The sequence below is a fragment of the Cinclus cinclus genome, chromosome 4 (genome assembly GCF_963662255.1).
Source record: "Cinclus cinclus chromosome 4, bCinCin1.1, whole genome shotgun sequence".
In the NCBI taxonomy this organism is placed as follows: domain Eukaryota; kingdom Metazoa; phylum Chordata; class Aves; order Passeriformes; family Cinclidae; genus Cinclus; species Cinclus cinclus.
Window position 1 is genome coordinate 60,168,544 of NC_085049.1, and position 19,141 is coordinate 60,187,684.

At 43.7% G+C, this 19,141-nt stretch overlaps 2 protein-coding genes across 2 annotated transcripts in view; one reads left to right on the forward strand and one right to left on the reverse strand.

Moving 5' to 3' along the window:
* Positions 1-9,943, forward strand: part of PLBD1 (phospholipase B domain containing 1) — a 38,070-nt gene extending 28,127 nt beyond the window's left edge. The window contains exons 7-11 of the mRNA XM_062491385.1: positions 1,918-2,118; positions 2,227-2,367; positions 6,293-6,478; positions 8,156-8,262; positions 9,776-9,943. Of these exons, the coding sequence (XP_062347369.1) occupies positions 1,918-2,118; positions 2,227-2,367; positions 6,293-6,478; positions 8,156-8,262; positions 9,776-9,943 (803 nt within the window). The remainder of the gene's footprint in view (positions 1-1,917; positions 2,119-2,226; positions 2,368-6,292; positions 6,479-8,155; positions 8,263-9,775) is intronic.
* Positions 9,944-17,839: 7,896 nt separating this feature from the next.
* Positions 17,840-19,141, reverse strand: part of ATF7IP (activating transcription factor 7 interacting protein) — a 73,252-nt gene continuing 71,950 nt past the window's right edge. The window contains exon 15 of the mRNA XM_062492274.1: positions 17,840-19,071. Coding sequence (XP_062348258.1) covers positions 18,655-19,071 — 417 coding nt within the window. The 3' untranslated portion in view covers positions 17,840-18,654. The remainder of the gene's footprint in view (positions 19,072-19,141) is intronic.

Genomic DNA, 19,141 nt, shown 5'->3' on the forward strand with positions numbered 1-19,141 from the left:
ATGTCTTTATTGTGGGTAACGTGTTGCTTGTGTTTTAGCTTCCCTTTGTTTCAGAGTTGCCTGTGCCTTAAAGCAAAATGCTGTATGCCATCTTGGAATAATTAGGCTAGTAATGGTGTATTGTGGAGGGCATGTTGTGTTATAAAACATTGCAGGATAAAACCTGGTGAATACTAAGGCCCAGAAGGAAATCCCCTTCTTTTCAGCTTAGCTGAGCTTTACAGTTTATTTGAATTACAGAGTTCAACCTTCAGTTAATTCAGTAACATTCCTTGTGTTAGCACTTGCTTTGAGTAAAGTTTTTCTGTTCTATCTCAGCTTTTGACTAAAATTGAAGAAATGAACTACTTGGTTTGTTTTGAACTAGGGCTCTTGGCATTGCTGCCCACAGGAACTGATGCTCAATTCACATCACATTTGTTTTAGCAATTTCAATTATTGTCTCTGGGCGAGCACCACTTGACTTGTTATGCAGCAGATTATTTCTAGAGTATCCCATCTCTTTGTATAAAACAGACTGGCAGAGCCAAGTTTAGGATATTTATCTTGTCCTTACTTACTTGAGAGAGATCTCTGCTGATAATGTACAGAATGTATTGACCCGCTCTCCGTGAGTTAAATACCATGCCAGGGTGCTCAGTCTGTTCTATATTGACATTTTTTTAGAGAACAGATGACCACGCAGTGTATTTTCCTGGATCTGTTCTAATTTGAGAACTTGCTACTTTAAAGAAATTTTGCAGAACTAGAGCCCTTAAACATTATTTTGGCTTGAAGGTGGTTTGCCTTCTGATAAGAGCCCAGGAATAGGAGGCAGAGCTGGGTTGTCTTTCTTGCTGTCATAAATTGGTGACCTTTGCAGATTGCATTAATAAAGCTTGTTGTGAAAGATTTCATAGAGGAGCTCAACTACTATGGTGTAGCACAGCATTTTAGCATTTTATACTCTTTGAAGACTGATGTTATTAAAACCTTCTTAACAAGAGTTTAGGTTCTGTATGACTTCCCCATCAGGGGCTCAGTTAACAACCTTTTTTCCCCAATCTGGCAGCCACGTATCTGCTGAGTAATCTAAAAGCCAGGTTATTTCTGCTGTACAAGTAGTCCCCATGCTATCCAAAGCATAGCTGACCTTTGAAGCTCTGTATGCCACCTCCTGGCGAAGGGTTTGCAAATGGACCTAGCACTTCTGTTGGCATGTAATCTGGAAGGGAATCCTGCCCACAGATCCATCACTGTATTGGCTTTGCAGAGCTTACAGGCAAAAAAACCCCCAGTGACAAACATGTCAGAAAGTAGAGTAGGTAGAGCTTCTCCTCATGCACAGGATGTGGCTTATGATTTAAGAGATGCTTTTAAGAATACTTAGACAGGAAAAGATTAAACTAGAAGGAAGATTTTTCTTCTTGATGTAATACAAAAGGGGTTAACTAAGGAAATTAATTCAAATTAATTACATTATGTTGTCTTTACAGAGTAACAATCTAAAACATACTGGTTGATGAAAACGTTTATGTGGAGTTTGTACTTTGCTTTGGTTTTCATTGTTGAATTTTTATACTTTTTTTAGTTCACTTCTTTGTTAGAAACAAACATTTGATAGGTATTTAGTGTATGTAATCCTTAAGATAAGACGTAGGTTGACTTATGGAGAAGCTTCCAGGCTTGGCATACAAACACAAAGCAAATGCTTTAGACAGGTGTCTTGAAAGTGTGACAGTTTCTCATTTCAAACTGTGTTGCAGGTGGATCTAAAGCCCTTGCAGAAGTTACTACCTCATCTTTAATCTTTGTACAGGTTGAGTTCACACATGCATGCCTTGATTCATCCATATGCTCATGACTTGTCTGTGTTTTGTTCTATGAGTATATCAAAGGTTCACAAAGATAACAAGTTCTGTGTTATTGTTGTTTAAGGGTTTTTGGTGTCCCTGGATGACTTTTACATATTAGGCAGTGGCTTGGTAATGTTGCAGACTACCAACAGTGTTTTCAATGAAACCCTCATTAAGCAAGTGGTGCCTGAATCCTTGTTAGCTTGGCAGAGGGTCCGCATTGCCAACATGATGGCAAATGATGGCAAAACTTGGGCAGAGACCTTCTCAAAGTGCAACTCTGGTAAGTACACTGTCATAGGCATCTTAGGAAAAAAGATTTGTTCCCTCTACCTCTTGTACTTGTTTCCATCCCTTGGCAGGACATGTAACTCTCTGTTCTCATACCCAGGAACCTACAACAATCAGTACATGGTTCTAGACCTGAAGAAGGTCAAGTTGCAGAGGAGCCTTGATGATGGTGCATTGTACATTGTTGAGCAGATCCCAACCCTTGTGGAGTATTCTGATCAAACAAATGTTCTCCGGAAAGGTAATAGCTCCTATAGTAGTTACTGGCTTAGGAAAACCATCTCTTTATGCCAATTGAGAATTGTATTTTGTACCAGGGAAAGGTTTGTTGAGCACTAGTCCTGAGTTTAAAGTAAGGAAACCTTCTGTGAGCAACCCTCAGCTTTGTGTGAGCATCCCTCTGTAGCTGGGTCAATTGCATTCTATTCACTTATCTGGTATGCTGTGGCAGCAATGCAGTGAACATCTGTGCCTCCTAGAAGCAGAGGAGGGGAAAATAGACTTTGTCTGCTTGCTTGCTTGCATCCTTGCCTTTTTTCTGGTATTATTTTGCCCTGTCATAGAAACCAATGAGGGAAAATGCGAGATCTGTTTGGAGCAGTTCTAAATAACTGTGATGCTGTGGGCTACTTGAAATGATTGTTGAGTGGGTCACCCTGCAAGAAGATGAAATTTTGAATACCGAAGAAGTTCTATTTTAAATTCATCTCCTGAACTTATCTGGATCTCTGTTTTCTGATAAATATTTGCTCTTTAAAAGGTTCTTTAATTCCCTAGCAAGACTAGCAACAATTTGATGGAAAACAAACAGAAGTCTTGGTGAAGCAGAACGCTCACTGTCAGGTTTAATTCACAGGTGTTTACTAGACACGTCATCAACAAAAAGCCTGAGCCTTAAGTGTGTCTGGTGCTTTCTATTCCTTCCCCTAATCACATGCTGAGGGGATAAATTGATTAATTTCTCATCATCAAAATGATGGGAAACTTGTCTGTGTTAGCAGCTGGGGTTGCTTCTCTTTGAAATTTTTTCCTTGTGTCTAACTTCTTGGAAAGTTCTGGCTTATTCCAGGCATTGCCACATTATCAGTATGGTGTTATAAGTTCTTTCTTATTGATAATTTGGAAAAGTCCCATATCTCTCTCTTATGCATCTCTGTCTCTTTTGGCTTCCTTTCCCTTGGGCTTCTCAATGCTGTGTTGTGTGTGGGATGCAAAGAAGCTGATAGAGACCCTCTAGCTCTGGCGCTGGAAACATTGCAACCCCATCATGGCAGAGCTATACCTGTGTGCAGAGAGGCCAGGCTTGGCAGGTACCCCGAGTTCCTTTTCAGCAGTGATTTTGGAGCAGCTGTGTGGCATTCTCTATAGGACTGAGCCCAACTCCTGGGCTTGGGCACACAGTGACCATTTCTTCCCTCTGAGATGTTGTAGCTGCTTTGTTCTCAAAGGTGGCAGCATGCATTAGAGGTTACGCTGCTTCACACCTAGAGTATGTCTTTTCCAGATATCTAAATGTAGCTTGGGCATATTGGATAACAGAGCAGTCAGGCTCTGGGAGTTTAAACATTAAGAGGACAGTCTTCAATAGACAGGGTGGGCTAAGCGCTGCCAAAGTGCAGTTTTCAAGGCCTCAGCTGCTGTAAGCCACCACTGCTCCTGTAAGCAGCAAAACTGTATTCCTCCATGCCATGTAGGACACCAGACAAGTCCCATCAAGGCCCCTGCCCTGTTCCCAGGTGCTTGGAGCAGCTCAGGTGAAGGATTTTATCTTTCTCAAGAACAATGCTGGTTTCAAGTGTTTGTAGAACAGCTGACCCTGGCACACTCCATCATTGCCATGTAGCTGGTGTCCCAAGATAGTACAGTTTGGACACTCAGGTTTGGTCAGAGTGAGTTTGCCACCAGCACTGGCTTTTTAAGTCTCTTTGAAGCATAAACCTAGAAGCAACAGAGAATAATTGAAATTGCAGGTGAACAAAGGCAGGTACTGCTGTATTAAGCCTTGTATTGAAGAAAAAGATAGCATTTCCTTATACAGGTTTGAAAATGGAAGGATTTTTTTTCTTTATAGCTTCTGTCATCTTGTTTTTTAGGCTAGTGCAGATGAATTCTCAAAACCAGGCATCTCTTACGTTGCCCTTTTCAGGCAAAGATGTCCAGGTGCTTTCTGTATATTGACAAGGAAATCTCAGGAATGCTTTAGAGGAGGTGAGGGAGTGCAACGCTCTCTTCAGTGAAGGACTAGGTCACAGAAGTATGCTGCAGTTTGTATTTCTTGATGATGAATGAGTAATACATCAAAAGCAACACATCAGAGCAAAACCTGGATTCTGAGTGTCTGCCACCATGTGTGCAATATTCTCATTGCTCCAACTCTTGATATTGCTGATATCTTTTGTTCTGAATGGACAGAGCAGGAAAGCATTTTGATTCAGGGAATTTTTACTGCCTTCATGTCATCCCCCCACCCTTTCAACCTTATGCTCTCTCTGGACTTGTTTTTTGTTGCTGTGCACCCTGCCAGATTTCACTGGCTTATAGCAGCCCTTGGGTAAAGCTTGGCTTAGGTTTACTGCTGCACTCTGCATGGGATTTGCAGTCTTGCAGAGCCTGAGACACAGAAGAGCTCTTGCTGGAGGAGAACTGCAACAGCTTCCCCTATTTTTGTAATTTTAACAAGAAGTTTTTCCAGGTGGGAGAAAATCTGTATGCACTGCATTCATGTGAGACAATAGCAGCTTTTTGAATCACAACTAAACCCTACTGGTTTGGAAGCTGATGTGTCCGTATCCTCCAGCCTGCGTCATTAGAGGCTGGCAGGTTGCTCATTTCTGGAGGACGCCTGTATTACAACACAGCCTGTACACAACCTGTTTCCTTCAGGTAGGCTCTAGGTCACGTAAGCAAATGCCAGCAGACAGGGTATTCCTGTCTTCCCTATCCTGTGTAGGACCCAAGCTGGTGAGGCCTCCACTTAGGCAGTGTTCCAATGCTTATGCTGTCTATGTATCCTTCAGGAAGTTTGGTTTGTATTTGTCTGTATTGCTCCCAGTGAATTCTAGGTGATTTTTTTTGAGCATCTTACACCTGACTCCTTGCACTGTGCTGGGCTGATCTTAATATACAGAGCCCTGCATTTACCAGTGCCTAGATAGTAAATCTCTAAGCCAAATCCTGATGTGTGTGATTTGAGAATGAACAACGGGGAATGTTAGTGCTTTGGAGACAACTTGAAAGTGTGCTACTCTTGGGCCTAGCTCATGTTATATACTTGCTGCCTAAAAAATAGAAAAAAATAAATGTTAAGGTATAGGTATCTATTCTTATTTATTCCACGACTTCCTGTACTCAGATTCTGACCTGGAAGGTCTTCTGGCTCATTACAAGAGCTTTCCACAGTGGTCTTCTTTCAGGCAACTTTATGTCACCTATCTAAAACTCTTCTATGGAATCCTGCCTGGCATACTTTGCTCTTCAGAATTAACAAAACTGCAGGATTGCTTTTGAAAAAGTTAGAGCAATGCTCTGCTCTGCTGATCAATCACTCCCTAACCTTCAAAGGAAGCTACTGGCAAATGTGCAGCAATCCCCCATCTTCCTTTATCACTGCGTGCAACCCCCACTGCACAAAGTGTGTGTGTGCTGGCCTGCCTCCTGTTCACCCCGTGTAGCTCTGTGGTCTCCGTGTGTTTGTATGTGTCAGTTCCTCCCTGACATCTCAGCATGGTGTGTTGTTCTGTTTTGGTGACATGGGAAGGCGGCAGAACCAGAGTGACTTCAAGCCTCTCACAGTGAAGTTTGGTGGACGTAAATGATCTTGCAATCCTTTGAGGCTCAGCAGGGAAACCTCTGCAAGAGGGCTGTGGCCATGCTGCATGTTCAGGCTCCTGCAAGTCTGATCTCAGCTGTTTTGCAGGATGAGTCCTGAGGGTGGAAGTGTGGGGGTGAGTTGCCTGGGTACGCACAGTCTCCAGTGGTGTTACACTGGGAGTCAACCCTGGTCACGCCAGTGACTGTAGCGTTATTGTGTTCAAACCAGTCTTCTGTGTTGTTCCTCGACATGCTGCTAAGGCAATGCAACATGGAAAATTATTTTTCTTTTCTGATACAAGCAAAAGCATCCAGCTTTTCCAAGCGATTAACAGATTGGGTTTTGTCTCTGGCAGGTTACTGGCCTTCATACAATATCCCTTTCCATGAAAAGATTTACAATCTCAGTGGGTATGCATCATACGTTGTCAAGTATGGCATGGATTTTTCCTATGAGCTTGCTCCAAGAGCAAAGATCTTCCGTCGAGACCAGGGCAAGGTGACCAACTTGGAAAGCATGAAGTACATCATGAGATACAACAGTAAGACACCTGTTTGTGTGCTATGGAGCTGATCTTAATAAGCAGTGTTACTTTTATTTCTTGGATTATAGTGGGAAGCTGCAGCCTTACATACAGATCAGTTATATTGTCCTAAATGCAGAATACACACAAAGCATAAAGGTAACACAAGCTTATTTTGAAGATCAGAAACTGGACTAAAATTGCTCTATCGAGAACAAGGGCCCTTGGGCTTGTTATTTGACTTTTCCAGAAAGTTTCTGACTCTAGGAGAGAGTACTCCAAGAGATTTCATGGACTGCTATCACCTAATACATCTACAGCCTATCGATCTTGAAAGCCTTAAATCCTAAGCAACAGTTAGATGTGATCAGACCAGAGAATTTAGTGTAAAACTTAATGTGTTTTTCCATGTTCAGGCAAATGATCTTTTGCTGGTGGGATAGAGTTAATTTTCTTAGTGATTAGTACAGTACTGTGTTTTGGACTTAGTATGAAAGTAATGTTGATAGTTTAAGTATTACTTAAACTCTGATGTTTTAGTTTTTGGTAAGTCAAGGACTTTTCAGTTTCCCATGCTCTGTTAGCAAGCAGGTGCACAAGAAGCTGGCAGAGCATGGCCAGGACATCTGACTTGAAGGGGCCAAAGAGATATTCCATACCATTGAACCTCATGCTTATTATGTAAATAACTGTAGGAATTGGCTGGAAGAGGCTGATCATTGCTCAGGGATGGGCATTACATTGGTCAGCAGGTGGTGAGCAATTGTATTGTGAATCACTTGTTTCTCTCAGGGTTTATTTCTCTTGCCCTCCCTCTCCTTTTTAATTTTATTATTAACAATTCAGTTACTGAAATTGTTGTTATCTCAACCTGTGGATTTTTACCTTTTTTGGGTTCTTCTCCCCATCCCATGAGGGGTGGGATTTGGAGGGATATGGATGAGCAGTTGTGTGGTACTTAGTTGCCAGCAGGGGTTGAACCAGGACAGTAGGTAATGCTCTGTTGTTTTTTTCCTGACAGGGTTCTCCTTAACTGGATTAAACCCAGCTTAATTAACTTCTGGCTAAACCCATCTCGAAGTACTGATAGCTTTAGATGCTATATTTTTATTCCCAATTATAGGGAGCTTGCTGATTACTGGGCTTGAGGTCTGGGAGGCCTCTCCCAGGGTGGGGTGTCGTTCCTGTCTGGGCTGTGAGTAGCAGTGTGTGCTTACCACCTTCCCTTCCTGGCTTGCAGCTACTGCAGTGGGTGTTTGAAGGTTCTTGCTCCTTGACACTTATTTTAATCCAGAACAGGAAAACAAAGGTTCTCATTGCTGCATTTCCCCCTTTTCCCAGATCCACCCCCCCCAACCTGCCACTTCCCTTTCTCTTCTGCTTTTCTCTCCTGATGAAGTTTCTACAAGCTTTCTTCATGTGGAATTTCATCAGGTGGAATTGCAGATATTTGTGGTTAGAGGTTAGCAGTGGTGCTCCTGGGATGCAGAAGTAGCTGTATGGTCTTGAAGTAGGAGCTTGTCTAATTAATGTCCTGTCTTGAGTGCTGACCTGTAGCTCATACCTAGGGAGAAGCACAAAAGCAATGTGACAGCGTGCAGTTACCCAGTTTTTAGTGGCTCCAGTACTTGGCATCAGCTTTTTGTAAGGAGTCTAACTTTTTTCTTCTGTCCTTCCCACCGTGTTTCACCCCAGATTATCAGCGTGATCCTTATGCTGAACACAATCCTTGCAACACCATTTGCTGCCGGGAAGACCTGAATCCTTCTTTACCAGTGCCTGCAGGCTGCTACGACTCCAAGGTAAATTACCTCAATTTCAACATCTGCTGAATGTTGGCTGCAGCCTGTTTGTGCTCCTGTCAGACCTGTAGCGTATTTCCCTGCACCAGGGCAAACATGGCCAGGCATGTCTGTTCTCTGTTTTTATGTTGTCCCAGTGCTTGGGCACTTCTTCAGAGGGGAATTCTCTGCAGAGTCTCATTTCCTGTCCCTGACATCAGTCCTGGCACAGTGGCAGAGGATACAGGAGGAGGTGCATGAAACAACTACATCCATGGGAGCTTGTGCTGTTCAGGGGTTAAGCCCCAAAGCCTTACATCAGGAAATGAGTCTTCAGCTCACTCAGGGAAGGAGGCTGTTGTACAGCCTCAGCCTCCTGTTCATTTAGGACTCTGTGGGTTCCTCCCAGAGCCCACAGGAATGTGGTTGCAGTCTCACGTTAGGTTTACATTTACAACAGCCTGGCTCTCTAGTTAAAGCCACTGTGCTCTGGGGCTCCACCTCTCTGCAAAACTGCTTTCTGAAAAGTTTGGTGAAGATCATGCTGCATTTTAGGGGGATGTGGGAAGATCCCTAGACCCACTGTCCTGGGGAAGGCAGCATTTATTTTAGGCAGGTTATATGGTGTTTTCACCGTGAAGAGTAATGCTCAAGTAAGCAGCTGTGCAGCCCTGGTGTGCTGAAAAGTTGTACAGTGTTTTACCTGTGGGGTCCACCCTGCTGCATATCTGGATTATGAATTTTGTTGCTAGGATGGGCCTGGGGCTATTTTTTGGTATCTCAGTCAGCTGTGTATTGCAGTGGACAGTAGTGGGAGACTCCCAGAGCTGGGTAATACAAGAGGAATGCAAAAAATGGCTTTGTGGAGGGGTCTGGTAAGGCAGTGGTCAGCACATGCTGCAGTGCCTTAGCCAGCACTGTTAGGCAAGGGGAATGGGCTGGACTGGAGCTGGAACAGGGGGCCTAAGAGGGGCACTGAAAGAAATAACCCAGACCACAGGCCAAACCTGTTTTAGCTATAAACCCTACAGACAAATATAGTGTCTGAGTTAGGGAAGATGGAACAGGCTGAGGACCTCTTTGAGGACAGTGAAGGAACAGCACAGAACCTGGGTAGCCATATTAACTCTGTGCTGCTTTTCTCCATTCCTGAATTACACTGACATGCCCTAGGGGATGGCCCAAGTGCTCAACATACATCAGATCTTAGGGCAGATCCCCTCATCTGCCTGCTGCATTCCCATAAAACCAGGGAGGGTTGTCCTGAGGGCAGATGCTCTGGTTCTTTCAGCCTGGCTAGTGCAAGGGCTAGAGGGCAAGCGTGGGCTTGTGGTTTGCCGGTGCCCTTCAGCACTGGCTGATGCATGGCTGGAGATGCCTCTGCAGAGCAGGAATTGCTGCCTGTGCTTGTTTCCCTCCTCTCACTTCCCTCACCTCATTATCAAATCTCCCTGAGCTGTTCCTGCTGTCTGGGATGGGGATATGTCAGCCCTCACGCTGCCCTTCTGCCCCGTGTTCCTGTCCTTTGTTGCAGGTGTCGGATTTCCGCCTGGCTGCCGCGTTCACAGCCTCTGCCATCAATGGCCCCCCGGTGCAGGGCGGTCTCCCGGTGTTCAGCTGGAGACGGTTCAACCGCACACGGCACCAGGGCCTGCCGGAGTCATACAACTTCGACTTTGTCACCATGAGGCCCATCCTGTAAAACCAGCGTCAATATCCACAAGTGGATTTTTTTTTAATGGAAATTTTATTTCTTGTGTAATAAATCAACCTGGATGCCCACATCCCTGTGCCTTATACCTGCCTTCCCATGTCTGCCTGCTAGGCACTTTGTACTGATATTGGCTGCACAGCCCAAAGCACGTTCCTTTCTTCTGAGCTGTTTGGGTGGCCCTTCCTCTGACTAGGATTGATGAGAAGCAGGTGGGCACAGCTTTCTGTTAATCTGAGCCATCAACACAGCTGTTCCCAGAACAGGAGTGAGGACCAGTGCCACCAGAGAGAGTGATCTTTCTAGTAGCAACATGGGACCTGTCTCCAGGGCTGGGCCAAGCCAGGTGGTTGCTTTGGGCCATGATGGCCCTACCTCAGTGCTGGCTTGACGTCTGCCTTTTGTTTGTGCTGCAAGTTGCTTTCTCTCAAGTGTGTGCTCTCCATGGCAGATCAGTCTGTTCTGCACAGGATGTGACTTTCAGTGGCATTGTCAAGACTTTCTTTGTGTGGCCAAAGAAGCTGGCAATGTCAGGCTGCAAAACAGGGTGAAGGGAAGCAGCCTGATGCTTTGGGAATGCCCCCGCCCCAGTCTGCAGGGACAGAAATGTGATGCAAGGCATCTCTCTTGGAATGGATCAGCTCATGCAGTTGCTCAGTGCTGTCTTTGCCTGCTCTCTCAGCTGTGGCCGGGGAATGTGACAGTGAGATGGCCATGAGGGCCAGGGCTTTGCAGATTATTCTTATTAGTTACCTGTGTTTACACCAAGGAGTCGAGTCACTGGGCTGTCTTGTGCTAGATGTTCTATGTATAATTAAGTAAACAAACAGCTCTTTCCTCATGTCATTGATGGTCCAAGCTAAATAGTGCAAAGCACTGCCCTGTGTTAGGAAGGTGAAGAATGATGAGTAGTGTGAGGTTTTAATGAAGCCTCTAGAGTTTAGCTTGTGTGATGGGGAAGGGAGCAAATTACTGCAATATGGGTGAGGTTCTACCTAAATATTTGGCTGTCACAGTAAGGGTGATTTTTGCCAGGGGAAGAGGGAGACCAGAAGTTACAGCAAAGCTGTTGTTGACAATGAAAAATCCATGAGGAGACTGAAGTGCTTTGTTTGCTGAGGTAGGAGGTAGCTGTGAGATGCTGTGTGCAGAGACCTTCTCCATGAGGTGGTGGAGCCACTGCCACAGATTGGATTGGATTGATCCGGATTCAACAGGCATTGAGGAGGACACTTAAGGAATGGAGCAGGGTCACGAAGAGCAGTGCAAAGATCTGAGCTGCCAGCAAGAAGAGGACCAAGAATCAGCTCCTTGTTTGAAACTGGAAGCGCAGAGAGGCTGGAGGATGACTTGATTTCACTGTCACCCCTAGACAATGCAGCAACATTGCAAGATGTGTTTACTGCTTTTTCAGAGTTTTATATAAAAATACGAATGGAGAAGTACTACTGTTTAAAAGTTGGTCCCCAGGGACCAGGAAATTGCCAATGGATAACTGCAGTGAACAGTGTTCTTGACCTAGGGCACAGCTAGATGCTTCCACCTGCAAGGACTGGAGCTGTGTAGCACTGGTGATGTGCCCATGACTTGACAAATATGCCTGGAAATGGCAGCTCTGCCTTTCTCTCACCTTGAGCCTCCTACCCTGAGGTATGACCTGTTTTGTTCTCCAGCCCAGAGTTTTTGTGGGAAAACAGAGCTCTACTTTTGAGAGTCCCTTTCTGTAAGTATTTACACCACTGGGACCTTGTAAGCCTTAGGACTCCAATCCATGTGACTGTGGGGTTTTTTTTTTTGTTTTTTTTTTTTGCCTGTGGTCATGCTGCTAAAGGCTGCTGCATTCCTCTTGCTGTGCTGTCCTTTGTGGTTCCTTTGTTGCCAGGCCAGCCAGGTTAATCTGCCAGTCCTGACTACAGCAGCTGGGTCCAGCTCCTCTTCCCTGCACATCTGCATCAGTGACCAGAGGAGGCTTTGATAGGGTTGCACGGCACTGTAGGCAGGTACAAAAGAAGTTTAAGGGTCTCTCTTCAGTATCTTTTTTCCTTCTACAGATCCCACTTGTTATTAAAAAAAGAAAGGTATGCTCTGAGCAGAGGATGTGTGGCAGAAGTTGCCACCTTTTTCATACCCTTCTTCCAGGTATTTCCAAGTCCTATGGCTTCTGACTCTTAAATTTCAGGTTTCTGTGTTTGGCTGAAGAGGGACTGGTTGGGGAAATGGAAGTGGGAGGTGGTTGTGATAAATCTCTCTTGCCACAATGAAAAAAATCCTCTTCAGTCAATGCCTAGAAGAAATTAGTTCTCTCAGCAGGACCATCAAAATTGTCACATCTCATACAAGCTTTCACATGCTTTACCATCCCTCTTTTCTGAAATTCAGTAGGAAACTCACCCCTCCTGGTTCTGGTGGTCACACCCTGCACAGCCTTAGCTCTAACTGGGGCCACAGCCTGTTACAGCACCCTCCCTCTGTAGCGAGCAGGAGATGCAGGGTAAGGTTTTATCTGTGCCTGCCCAGGCCAGGCTGCACAGCACTTCAGGGAGAAACCAACAGCACTCCTTTGGCAGTCTCCTAGTGCTGTGCTGCTGGCTCAGATTTTCTTCTCAGCCAACTGCTGGGGTTTTTTTCAGTTTCCTTAGTAGAAAGATCAGTGGTATGCAGAAATGGACTTTGCTGCACAGTAGCTCTGGCTACTCATGGCTACTCCATGGTAGGTCTGGAAAGAAGTGCTACAGCTCCAGAGCAGAATGTACAAACAGCAAACAGTGAGTGTTCTGCATGTTCACAGTCTCACTTTGCTTTACTTCAGCAGGAATTGCAATTACAGCAGTACTTGAACAGAGTAATTATGCTATATTTGATGATAACACATAGGTTCTGCACTATGTGTACTACATACACTCTTAGTTTCTCAGACTGCCTATTTAGACTAAGGACTTTCATGTGGGATTGTGCTGAGGCATCACTTCACAAGAGTCCATCATCTTCTGGTCAGTGACTTGGAGCAAATTTTAGTAAGTGCATGGAAACTAATTATCATCACAAATTAATTATATGCCCTTGAAGTATAGACTCAGCACTAACTCAGGGTAGGCATATCAGTAACTCCATGTTCTAAGTACTTTGAATTCTCTATGATTTGGCAGCATTAGATTTTTCCAGACTGCCTTCTAGTCCAGCTGTTTATTGGTCCAAAACTAGTTGCACAACATCTGTCATTGTGCTGTTCCTGGCTTCTACCCTTGAAGCAGCTGGGTGGGGCAGAGCCCTTCACGATGCCTGCACTGAAACATGCTTTTATTAATCCTGATTTCATTATCCCTGAGTGGTGCATGTCATGCTGTGCACAGCAGCTGCTCCCTGGCCAGGTGAGTGGGCCCTCATGCTTGAAGGGCACTCTGAAAAACTCTGGTACTTTGTCCAAAGCCTCTTGCTGAAAGAACGGCCATTGCTTCAGAGGTCAAACCTGGCATCTTGGAGGGCAAGGAGAGCAGCACCAGCAACTGGATTTCCATTCCTGTATTCATCTGGGTCAACTCTAGGGTGCAAGTCACTTTAAGCAGTCTGTCCACACTTTGCAGAAATGCATGGAAGGCAACTTCCCAGAAGTTACAGCATTGCTTTGGTTTTTTTTTTTTTGCTTCTGTGAGGGCAGCACCACATGCTAGACTTCCTGGGAATGACCAAGAGCCAAACCCTGGCTGCTCAATGTTATTTGAGCAAGGTGGCAACACCTCTGAAGAGGAGGAGCAGGCTGTGGGCTATTTTTTGAGAGAGTTGCCTCCTGAGGTGTCAGGAACTAAGCACAGATGACTCATGATGTTAAAAACCCAATAGTTTTATTTCAAAGTATAAATTCCAGGCTTGTCAGACAAAACCCCACTACAGTTAACACAGACACACACTAATCTACAGTACATACAAAAATGGGGAAAGCTGGTAACTGCCTAGTTTAAATTGGACATTAAATCAGTCCTACATCTTTTCTATTTACAAGTCCAGCTGCAAAACAAAACAAGAAATCAGATTTGGAGTTTTCCAACAAAGGATTTTGCACATTTGACTTCTGATAGCAAATAAATTACTAAAGCTGAACAGGAATCCCTGAACAACTACTACTCAGCTATCTTATTTACAGCTACACCCTATTAATTTAAGACAGCAGTACAAATATAGATATGTATGTGTATAGATATGTGTGTGTATATATATATACACACATCTACACACATATATAGGCATATGTATATAAAACAGAAGAATTATGACAATAATGACCATGAGAAAGAAAGATGCCTTGTTAACTCAAAAGGGATTAAGAGGAAAATTAACTGACTTGCTTTCTCCTAGCTATCCTTAATTTTTTCCTTCTCCTCTCAGTAGGTGTTTGGAAGGGAATCGATTTGCACGGCAGGGCTGGCTTAGTGTTACTTGATTTCTTCTCCCTCCAGTGTTTTCATACAATGCCCACCCCTACCCAAAATTAACAAATTAAAAAAATATATATTTAATATATCAAGCTTCTATTTAAAATATCTGCATAGATATTTTTCACAAAAGGAGAACACTCAAAGGGTGTGAAAGAAGGCAGAATCACAGCTTGATTTTGTACAGTGTATGCAATACTCATCCTGGGGAATGGCTGACTTGAGAGCAGGAACAGATGTGATATTGTTTTTTATTTACTGTACATTTAAGCAAACAGCATCAAGGAAGGGCTGAAGTGGCTATTTGTGTTACCATACAAAATGATGTTCAGATCGTACTACTGAGCTGAGTTGTGGTCCCAGTGAAGACTGAGGGGTTTTACCTTTGTTTTCAAAGGAAGCAGGGTAAGACCCCTTAATTTTACAGGGAGAACACCATGGATGTTTCCAGCCTCGTGCTAAAAACCTTGGGAGTGGGTGTCTCCGTGCTTGTGCTGAGTGATCTAACATGGCCAAGGGCAGCACAGACAATTCCAAGGAGCAATGTCAGACCAACACATAGGGAAGGTGCTCAGAGGATGGAAATAATTACAGGCTGAAAGATCTGCATCCTGGTGTTTTCTGAAGCTGCCACTGGAGACAGTATAGAAGTCATACCTACAGTCTGCCCCCTCCTAGCATTTATGGTTTTGTATTCAATAAAGTTTTTTAGCCATACAGCAATATAAAAGAGTCCACTGAAGCTGTAAATGGGAGAAATGCAGAACACCATTCTGCCATCAGCACTCCATAGCAGGGCTCCTCTCCAAGTAGATAAACTCAAATTACTTTCAACCTGGACATTCAGATGCCCTTGTATTGCACAGAGAAAACAGCTCAGAACAGAAAGCAAATGAGGATGGAAAAACTGCTGTAGTCTGTGCTGTGTTTGCTAAAACACAGGCAACTCAGTCCAAGGCAGTACTGCTGAGATGTCATGTACCCAGAGGCATCAGCAAAACACAGAATTAAAGAATTCAGACACAGAGTCAGGAAGAACTTCATACCAAGCTACTGAAAGATGGAAAAACTCGCATTAGGTGCAGAGAAGAAACCAAACCAAACACTTCTACTTAAAAGCCATATAGAAATTCTTAGCACGTTTAAAAGCGGATTATTGGAAGGCTTCAGCAATTGACACTTTTCATTAATGAAGAGACCAGTCTAGAAGCAGAGTATTAGCACACCTGCACTGAATGTTGCCAAATATTTTGGTAATACTTTCAAGTAAAGTCTATAAATGAAACAAATTGTTTCCGACTGATTGTTGCTAGCAGAAAGTTTCTCAATAGTTTTAATCTTTCTGGGAGGTAACGAATAATAAAACCATCAGCCACTTGATTACATGGGAAAAACTGCCATGAGGTAAGGAATTAAGCACTACTCGTGTTTGTTAGCAAACACACTGCAGAGATCTGCTCCACAGTGACAGGCTGCACAAAACTGGCACTGTTCTCTCTTTGGGCATCAGTGATTTAGGGACCAGCTAGCTCCCTTGGATGCCTCCACACCAAACTAGGAATCTCAAAGTCAAACCATGCTTTATCACAGACTTCTCCACCAGTACTTGCTCAAAAGACTGGAATCAGACCTTTAAGAGCCCTGCTGGGATGAAACAACAGGGAAGTGATCTTTCACCTAAGAACTGTGATGTCTTTGGTCAACAAGAGCGTCTCAACATCCTGCGAAAAACCCAGAACTGCTGCCACACAGTGCAGAAATGGATCTCTTAAGACAGAAGCCAGTTTTTACAATCAGTTCAGTGAAGAACTAGATCTTGAGTAAATAAATAAGTCTTCTTTCTCTAATGATGCAGCCCACAAAACCTCCAAATGGAATGACAGACCCTCCCTATTAATACCTCCATTGGAGGAAAGAAAATACTCTAATGCAGGACTTTTACCCCCTGCCTACCCCAAAGGAGACAAACCTAAGAACAAGGGATCTCTAAATGGTAGCTCAAGCTATAACAAAGCTCACACAGAGTTTGGGCTGGAATCACAACTAAATAAATCAAGTAAGTTCTAGGTCGTATCCTCATATTTATTTTAATTTTCAAACTGTAAAACTTCATAGTACTAATATGGCCAATGGCTCTTTGGTACTACCTCAAAGACGCATTAACAAAAAAATTGCCCAAGGACTTGACAACCATCAACTGGAAAGAACTGTTCTAATTTCTATTACAGAAGTGTCCTTATAAGAACCCAAATTTAGTCTTATCTTCATAAATAGACTAAATGCATAATTAAGCAATTACTCCTTGAAATAAGCAAACAAAACATCTACTTAAACACATAAAAATTCAAGGCATTTTTGATAATTGGCACCAGAAGTACAGGGACAACTGCAGCTCAAATGAAAGGTTACACATTGTACATACACAGTGTGAACCTCTCTGAGGATACTTGGATTTAGTCAGAATTTTTGCTTGCCCAAATCAACAGAACTGCTATACTTTTAAATACAGAGACTATCCATTACTCACCTGAGAGAAGTGACACTCCCAGCTACATGAAGTAGTGCAGTAAACCAGACAGAGGTCTATGGTGCCATCTCTTTCAGTTTAAAGGTTCTAAAAAAAGGAACAGCTACAGAACCCATAATCTAATAGCACATTTCATCAGACCTGCTTGGGGGTTTAACTTTTCTGACACTTCTTCAATCTTGCTTCACACTTCAACATGTTGGTTTTGAGAAAGAGCACTGAAATGAAAAAACATTATACTCTGCAGCTTTGCTATATGGTGAACTGGATTAAAAAAAAAAAAAAAGTGTCTTTCCCCTCTAAATCCACTGAAAATTGCCAAATTTAAAACCTTCCATCTACTTTGTTGTCCATGTGCATTACAATTTTGTTCTGCAAAAAGCAATTTTAACATGTCAATGACATTGGGGAGATGCACCAATTTCTTTTCTCAGCTCAGAAGCATCATGAAAGCATCTATTAACATTTGCAATCACTCACAAGGTTTAAGCCAGTGTCTAAAATAGTTTGTAAATGCCCTTGGCTGTGTTTGCTTTCTACAGAGGCAGGCAGGTGATGGAAGAGAGAAGCACACTGGGAAGCCAGCTCCTCCTTTTGTACTCACTGAGCATCCAAATGAGTGCACAAAGGTAGAAGCTTTCACAGCGCTGCACCACAGGGATTTCTTCTTTGGCTGAATTGCAGCATACCACTTTCCCAAAAGAACCAGGAAAGGCTCTGGTGGAAAATAATGTCTGTATACTCAATATTCTTGACAGGACAAAAACAACTACTCAAGAATTACAGTAAGGAAAGAGTTGAATGATACTGCAGATATGAACAAATTCATCATCAGCAGACGTTACACTTTCTTGTCTTTACAGAAACAAAAGACTAGAAGAATAAAGGGAAAAATAACTCCAAGCAAATAAAAGAACAGCACAAGGTATCTGGCTACATTTTATTTCTGAAATTATTCTTTAAGGCACAAAATAAATCTAAAAAATAGGGCGGGATGTATGAGGGGAGGGGCAGAGAAATTGTCTGAACTAGACAGGTGTGAATGTAGTCTTTACAATCCAGTTTCAGATCTGATTGGGGAATATTCCCAGGGTGAATAGGGGAGGATGGTGACAATAGAGGAGCATTCTTAAAAGAGGTAGGAGGTTGCAGGGTGATTTTTTTTTTTTCCACCACCTCCAAATTTACATGAGCTCTTGGCCAGACTCAAGTTCCCTTCCTTTCCCTCAGAGAGCTTATTAAGACCAGACCACTCAAGCCTCCAGTACAAAAAGCAAGACCTTGAATCACCCTTCATGTCACAGCCCACTCACAGGATGCTGGGGGCAAGAGGCAGATCATTCTTGCCCTTGCGTTGGTGTCTCAATAGACATTACAGATGCATATGTTTTGCTCGAGACAAACTGCAATTTACCATTTTGTTTCCACTCTGAAGCAGAGTCCCAGGCATTCGGGATGCTATTGGATAAAGGATAGTAGGGATCTAGGTAGAACACCTGTTATGGAAGGAAAAACAAAATTTTCAAATGGCCTATGACATGAACTATTTAGAAGAAACAGGCGCTCTTGCTGCAGGTCAGACTTTATTTTTCTTTTGGTTCTGAGTGCATGTAGTGTATCACACAACTGTCTAAAATAATCCTGCAGAGTGGATTTAAAGGTGAATTACATGCATGGGATCAACTCCTCCCAAAACTGGGGTAATTCTTGATAGGAGGACAGGTTTAAAGGGTCCAAAGATCTCTAGTTTAACTGCTCTGGGAGGAAATCACATCTGTGGACTGGGGGTCACAGAAGGGTCCAAAGCGTCCATAGACATCCTTAGCCCGGACTGCAAAGTAGTATTTGCTGCCAGACACAAACTGTGTCAGAGTGCACGCCATGGGCAGCGGCAGCGCCTTCACCTCCCCGATCTTCTTCCACTGCGAGGGCATGGTGGCACTGGGGTCCTCGTGGTAGGCATACAGGTGGTAACTGTCCACAGTGGCACAGCTCCTGTCCACCTCCATCACGCTCCATGACAGCACAATCCCGTTCTGGCTCTGTACCCGGGCCAGCTTCAGCTGTGGCTTTTGAGGTGGAGAAGTGTTGGCAGCTTCGGGGGGCAGCCGTGGTGGCTGTGGTGCCTCTGGAAGTGGGGCCGGATGTACTGGGCGCGGTGGATCCTAAGCAGCATAAGAGCAATAAGGGAAAGGTCAGAATCTATAGCAATGAAAGAAGGCTTTAGTTCAGCAT